The sequence below is a fragment of the Myotis davidii genome, unplaced genomic scaffold (assembly GCF_000327345.1).
Source record: "Myotis davidii unplaced genomic scaffold, ASM32734v1 scaffold395, whole genome shotgun sequence".
Taxonomy (NCBI): Eukaryota; Metazoa; Chordata; class Mammalia; order Chiroptera; family Vespertilionidae; genus Myotis; species Myotis davidii.
This window is the reverse complement of record NW_006287904.1, coordinates 2,080,422-2,088,206: the sequence shown is the minus strand read 5'-3', so window position 1 is coordinate 2,088,206 and position 7,785 is coordinate 2,080,422. Positions and strand designations below refer to the sequence as shown.

Here is a 7,785-nt window from a genome sequence, read left to right as displayed (position 1 = left end):
TTTTATTGATTTTTTACAGAGAGGAAGGGAGAGGGATAGTTAGAAACACCGATGAGAGAGAAACATCGATCAGCTGCCTCCTGCACACCTCCTACTGGGGATGTGCCCACAACTAAGGTACATGCCCTTGACCGGAATCGAACCTGGGACCCTTCAGTCCGCAGGCCTACGCTCTATCCACTGAGACGGTTAGGAGATGTTATTTATTTATTCAAAATCATTTGAGTGCTTACTCTGAGACAAATACTGCTAGGGCAATTTCCTATTATTCTTATTGTTGTTAGTGGTGGTGGTATTAAGGTAAAATTCACATAGTATAAAAATAACCATTTAAAAATGTACAAGCCCTGGCTGGTGTGGCTTGGTTGTTTAGAGTGTCATCCCATGCACCAAAAAGTTGCTGGTTCGATTCCCAGTCAGCGCACATGCCTGGGTTGCAGGCTTGATCCCCAATGTTTCTCTCTCTCTTTCTCTCTCTCAAACCAATAAAAACATATTTAAAAATCAATAAATAGGTACAATTACATGGCATTTAGCACATTCACCTCAACGTTGTGCAGCCATCATCTCTATCTAGTTCCAAAACCTTTACATCACCTCCAAAGCAAACCTGCTCTTACTGTTCTTCAACAAATTATACCTAGTCTTCCAGAAGCGAGGCCTGTTGCAACAAGAAAGGAATGGATCTAATCAAACTGACTGGTGTAACCCACCTTTGTATAGAAATCATGCCGGCTTGCTTTTCCAGGTTTCTATTACTGAATGGGAAGGAACTTTCTTTCCCGTGTTCTGAGAGGGTCATGTTTGGGTGGCACTAGAGGTTCTACAGTCCCATCCTGAGGAAATATCCCCCAGCTTTGGAACAGGGGAAGCCCTGAGTGACCTGAGGTGATGGATGACCCCACCCCAGGTGGGGGGTTGGAAGCTGTGCGGTCTGCCTCTCACCCTTGCTTAGCACTGCATGTGATGGAGGATGAAGGGACAGTAAAACCACGATGGCCAGTCTTTGTCTTTCGGTGTCCCGAAATTTCTGTCACTGAGATTAAGTGAATGCAAAGCTGGGATTTGGTAGGTCCTCGCATACCGTGTGGAGGTTTTGTAAGGAAGCTTTACCGAGGAACCTGGCCCGCCCTCCCTTCTTACCCACACTGATTTCCAAGGGCACTGGAAGAAGAAAGCAACTCCACTCCCCACCCCAAGGGGCGATCTGAACAGCAAACCCTCTGATTCCTCCCCCGGGACACATCCATATCATCTTACGCATGTGGCTGATGAGGGGAGGATGAGGCAACGGGACCTCACCAGCTTGGATCCTCACCCACATCAGTCCAAACCCGAACATGACCAGGAAAAGAGGCTCTGGGGGACTGTGCACACATTTACTTTATTTTATTTTCTTCTATGAAGGCAACATCGATGTACCCTTTTCAAACCACTTTCCTGAAAATAAATCTTCTGGAAATGCATTCTTTCTAAATGCAGAGCATGCGATAATGTGTCAGCTTACAGAAGCGGTTTGAACTGCGTAATTCAGTGAATGGTCTGCAAGATAGGCCTTTGTTTCTGGAAGGGTTTTAAGTATCCCTATATTACAATTATGCCCAGACTTCGTTAAAGTCTTTCCATAACTGTGGTTAATTAAGGCTGTGGGTAAGAACAGAGATTTCTCTTCATGGTGCAAAATGACTAATTACATGCTTAAAGTTACCTAAGACATGACTTAACTTTTGAGTCATGCAAAATGTAAGAACCAGGGCTAATATTTTAAAAGAGAGGATGACACTTTGCAAAATTTCACCGTTTTTTGGCGGTCATTTTTTGTGTCACATCAACAATAACTTTTAGTTGATTATTCTTGCCTCCCTCGATGGCAGGCACCTCAAAAGAACAAAGGAAGCACCGTCATACCTCAGTGGTCCTTGTTGTTTTTAGTTTTGAAGGCACTGTTTGTAAACAAGTACATGACCGCAAATAAAAGTATCGGGGACTGTGTATTATTTTTAAAATTTGGATGTTCATCTGTTACAATTAAACCAAAACATTGGAATTGCCTTGAATTTCATGCTAATGCCTTCATCTCTTTCTACTTGGAATCAGCGTAAAAAGTTCGGCTTCCACTAACAAACAATCCTTTACATTCAAAGAATCAAGATCTCCGTTCATGACTTCGCTATTCATTTCCACATATACCTGGCTTCAGATATGCTATCAGAAAAAAACACTGGCACAGCCTGTCAAAGTTTTCTATATTTTTCTGCAAAAGCTAGAAATTCATGGAAGAGCCCATTTCCCTCAGCAGAAAGTAGCGATTTACGCCACCAGTCAATTCTCTTCTCTTCCCTCAGGAGAACCCCATCTGTCCAGGTCAGAAGGGAATGAATGTCTTCCAATATTGTTTCTCTTTGAAACACTGCTCAGAAATCTCCTCAGGTTAACCGGTCGCGCAGGCCAGCCTGGTGCGGGCCGCGTGAACTCTTGCCGCATTGAACTTGTACGTGGCAAGAGGACAGCTGACCGCAGGGCGAGAAGCCCCACTTTCTGCAGTGGATGTACATCTTCTCCCTCACCCCCGCTCGGGGAACTCTTCCTAGGATACAATTGTAGGTAAACTTTTAACTTGGTAAGGATATTAACTCTGTTATTTTGGTGGTGGTGGTGCATTTCCATGGTTTACAGCGCGTCGTGCAGCTCGTGATCCATGGTGGACTGCGTGTAAGATGAGCTGGGGGCGTCGGGGGAGTAATTCTGGAGGAGCCCGCAGTGCTTGCAGAGCACGAAAGAGCCCCTGCAGGTTTTGAGAAGCTGGATGATGTACTTGCGGAATTTCTCCCCCAGGAAGAAATAGATGACGGGGTTCAGGCAGCAGTGGACGAAAGCCAGCGTCTCTGTGGCCTGCATGGCGTAGTCCAGGTGCCTCTCAAAGGTGCAGTCTTGGAGTACCTCCAGCTCCACCAGCGTCTCCAGGAAGAGCACCACGTTGTACGGCGTCCAGAACCCCAGGAAGAGGACCACCACGGCAAAGATCATCTTCACCGCCTTGTTCTTCTTCTCGTTTTTGCAGTGCTGCAGGGTCCTGATGATCCTGGAGTAGCAAAACAGCATGATCCCCAAGGGGATCACCAGGCCTAGAACGTTGATCTCCAGGGAGCTGAGGACCTTCCACTGCGTGGAGTTGAACGAGTACTTGGTTTTGCAGTAGGTATGGTTGCGCTCTGTGTAGCAAGTGCTGAACAGAAGGCCTGGCAGGGAGACGAAGACAGCCACTGACCACGTGGCCAAGCTGATGATGACCCCGTAAGTCACGGTCCTGGCTCTCAGGGAAAACACCACATGCACGATCGCCAGGTATCTATCGATGCTCATGAGCATGATGAAGAAGATGCCACTGTAGAAGCCTACCAGGTAGATCCAGGAAATAATCTTGCAGAGACCTAGTCCGAAAACCCACTGGTCTGCCGCGTAGTAGGCCCAGAAAGGAAGGGAGAGCACGAAGAGCAGGTCCGAGATGGCAAGGTTGAGCAGGTACACATCCGTCATGGACCTGAGCCGCTTGTACTTGAACAGGACCAGAACCACCATGGAGTTTCCCAGCAGCCCAAACAGAAAGACCAAGGTGTAGAGAGGAGGCAGGAAGAGACCCCCAAATTTCTTGACGCCTTCTTTGGTGCAAGGCTCGGGGAAATTGTCATCATGATAGTAAATGCTGTAGATGCTTTCATCCGTGAGGGTGGGGTCTGTTGTACCTGTGACGTTCATTTTCAAATCGACGGGCTCCTCAAGGCAGACCTGAGGCCAACCAGAGGAAGCTAATGAGGAGAAGGGCAAACAAGAGCTTGGTAAGAACAAAAGCAAATCAAAACATGGCTGAATGCAGAGAACACGGGCTTAGTATTTTGCTCCAATCGTTCTACATCCTTTCCAACCTTCCCAAGTCGAAGGGCTCAGTTCCTTGGAGGGCAGCGTAGCCAAATGAAATAATCCTGCCCTTCGGAGTCAGGCAAATTCCAGATTCCAGCCCCGCCCCTGTTCTTACCCCTCTGCTGAGGACACGTTGCTGAAAGATAGTCTGGGTTACTGAAATCACGTGCAGGAAGGAAAAGACCAGCAGCTATCCCCAACAGCACTGTACTGAGGGCCTTTCCCACATAAAAAAGGGAAGAAAAAAAGAAACTTAAAAATCTACCCACGTTGCCCCTTTAGATTGTAACTCCAAAAATTCAGTAATTGCTCAGGTAGTCGTTAAGCTAAAAGGAAGGCAGGTTGGTCACTTGCCTTTACATATAAAATAAATTTTTTAAATCCTCACCCAAGGACATATTCATTGATCTGCAGAGAGGGGAAGGAAGGGAGAGAGAGAGAGAGAGAGAGAGAGAGAGAGAGAGAGAGAGAGAGGCGTCAATGACTTGCCTCCCATAGAAGCCTTGACCAGGGATCAAACCCACAACCTAGGTATGTGCCCCAACCTGGAATCGAACCCTCAACCCTTTGGTGGACAGAATGATGCTCCAACCAACTCAGCCACACTAGCCAGGGCTGTATAAAAATTCTAATTCCTCCTGTATACTTTGCACTTTATAGATTTCAAACCATGTTCATTGGTATTGACCACTTAATCCCACTCCAATGCTCCTGTCCCCAGCACCCCACCATCCCAACACAAATCTGGCACTCTAAGCCAATCAAGCATACTGAGCCATGGCGTAGATAACTCATGATAGATTCAGAGAGGTTAAGTGACTTCTGAAGGCCACACAGCTTTGAACAGAACTTACTCTTCAGGCTCCAAGTCCCAGTGATATGCTGGTAAAGGGAGTCTGGGGGTTTGGGAGATGGGAGGGCTCTGATCTATGGTTTTTGCTGGTTTCCATGCATGATGCAAATACTCCCACCATGGCCAAGGTCAAGCTACCGCCTGCCTCACAAAATCCCTGTTTAACAATCAGCTCGTGAGAGTTGGGGCAAGTGGGCTCCAGTGCACCACTGCCAAGTTTCATGGTCGCTCTAGAGCAGTGGTTCTCAACCTTCCTAATGCCGCGGCCCTTTAATACAGTTCCTCATGTTGTGGTGACCCCCAACCATAAAATTATTTTCGTTGCTACTTCATAACTGTAATTTTGCTACTGTTATGAATCGTCATGTAAATATCTGATATGCAGGATGTGTTTTCATTGTTACAAATTGAACATAATTAAAGCATAGTGATTTATCACAAAGACAATATGTAATTATATATGTGTTTTCCGATGGTCTTAGGCGACCCCCGTGAAAGGGTCGTTCGACTCCCAAAGGGGTTGCGACCCACAGGTTGAGAACCGCTGCTCTAAAGCATCATCCCAGGTGGGAACATGCCTGGCCTCCCCGGCCTGGGTGGCTGGCCTCCCCCAGCCAGTTTGACACTAACACACCACATCTGTTCTCAAGGTCCCTCGGAAGGTTACAGTACTTAGCTGTGGAAACGGGGGGAAATTTTTGGTCTTTTCATGAAAGCCATATATGAAAATCAATCCTATCAGAATGGGAATTGGTATGACAGATCTAGAAAAGGCACATCAAAGTCAGAAATAAAATCTCTATCTCCCCAACTACTGTGTTTCCTCTCTAAATTGGGAGACGAAGAGGTTAAAACCTTCTTAAAGTTACACACATGTTCATGTGTAAATGAGAGCAATTCAGGGATAAGGGCTTTCTGACTCAAGGCCTATTCCCCTGGCTTCCTTCTTTTTTTTTCAATTACAGTTTACATTCAGTATTATTATGTATTAGTGTCAGATGTACAGCATAGTGATTAGACGACCATATACATTACAGAGTGGTTCCCAATATTTCAAGTACCCGCCTGGCCCCATGCATAGTTATTACAATATTATTGGCTATATTCTTCTTTCTTTCTTTTTTATTTTTTTAAAATATATTTTATTGATTTTTTACAGAGAGGAAGGGAGAGGGAAAAAGAGTTAGAAACATCAATGAGAGAGAAACATCGATCAGCTGCCTCCTGCACACCCCTATTGGGGATGGGCCTGCAAGCAAGGTACATGCCCTTGACTGGAATCAGAGAGGAAGGGAGAGGGACAGAGAGTTAGAAACATCAATGAGAGAGAAACATTGATCAGCTGCCTCCTGCACATCTCCCACCTGGGATATGCCCGCAACCAAGGCACATGCCCTTGACCAGAATCGAACCTGGGACCCTTTAGTCCACAGGCCGTCGCTCTATCCACTGAACCAAACCGGTTAGGGCTCTTTCTTTCTTTTTAAAAAATCACCTGAGGATATGTTTCTATTCATTTGAGAGAGAGACATCAAGGTGAGGGAAACATTGATTGGTTGCCTCCCATATGCACCCTAAATGGGGAATCAAACAGATAACCTAGGCACGTGCCCTGACCGGGAATCAAATCCGCAATCTTTTGGTGTACCACTCTCCAACCAACGGAGCCACTTGGCCAGCGCCTCTCACTTCCTTCTTATTGGCACCCTGATGTCTCTTATTAAAATCCTTTTCCCATTGTTCAGTAATCCAGAGCTACGCCCTGCCTCCCACCCTCACCACCACACACCCACCTAAACTCTGTGTTTCTCCAGAGAGAGACTTTGATTTACTCCAGCAAGCAAAGGCTGAAGACCTGGTGCACTCAGGGTCTCCAGAAAAAAAATGTATTAAATGAATAGCAACTCCATTTAAACAATTCTAGTCTTTCTGCACCATTTTACCAGTGAAAATTAAAGAGATACAGTAAAAGAGGCCGAGAAATTAGGAAATTATCATCAGAACACACAAGAGCAAACACCATTGGTAAATGTTTGAAATTCTTCTGTTGCCCCGATTTGTGTGGTCTTTCTTGGCCTGGGAGTCTTCAAAAAGGCAAGAAGCAGTTTATATGTCCAATGAACATTGTCTGTGTAGCCTAAGCATCTGGACCTAGGCCAGATGTGAGCAAAAATGAGTACGCATCAGATGAGGGCTCGGAGGGTGTGGGTCCAGGTAGATCGCGTGTGACCTCCAAGACAGGAGCCACATGTGAGCAGGAGACTGACCAAGATGCCCGAGTGATGGGCCTGGGTGAGCGGCTGGCAGCTCCCAGCGCCTCCAAAGTCCTCGCACCTGTTAGAAACCAGCACCCGGCCTGGAGCCCCAAGCATGGCCCCGTCCACCCCACTTACCTTGCTCTTCTGCACGTGGCTCTGGGGAAGGTCTGCGAGGCTCTGCCAGACTCGCTCCAGAAGCAGCGCTGGGACAGTCGCCTTTGAAGGGCACGTGTCTTCCTGTGAGTGCTCTCTCTCACTCTGTGCTGACTTCAAGTGGCACCCCCCCCTTTTTTTTTAACAGAAGAATCAGAAAATGACTCTTAGTCATTTCCCCAAACCGAAAGCTGAGAAAGGTTTATTCTCTGGTAGATTATGGAGAAAAATGAAGTAACTTTTTAGAAAGACACACATCATAAAAAAATATTTTTGCTACATTCCTAACGTTCCTTTTAGCTGGCTGTCCGCAGGAGAAAGGATCTTTATACTCTGGATCAGGGGCAGGTCGTTATTTCCCCATCACATCTCCCTTAGCCAGAACTAGGAATCCAGGAGATATCTGGACTTGGACTCAGTGGGCCACCTTCGAGTTCAGAGTCAAGATTCAGCTTAAAAGCAGGTTTCAAGTTTTCAAGTTTGCGGAGGTCAGTGTTCAGGTTTGCAAAGTAATAACGTTACTGTCCTGGAGAAACACTAAATAGGTTTTCCTTCCCTTAAGGATTTCAAACCTAAATAATAACACACATACACGCACCCCAA

At 46.3% G+C, this 7,785-nt stretch overlaps 1 protein-coding gene across 1 annotated transcript; it reads right to left on the bottom strand.

The window, feature by feature from the left end:
* Nucleotides 1-2,069: 2,069 nt before the first annotated feature.
* On the bottom strand, nucleotides 2,070-3,831 carry CCR4 (chemokine (C-C motif) receptor 4). The gene has a single exon (XM_006759596.2). It carries the CDS (start codon nucleotides 3,754-3,756, stop codon nucleotides 2,671-2,673), a length of 1,086 nt encoding a protein of 361 aa, XP_006759659.1. The 5' UTR covers nucleotides 3,757-3,831; the 3' UTR covers nucleotides 2,070-2,670.
* Between the last annotated feature and the right edge of the window lie 3,954 nt (nucleotides 3,832-7,785).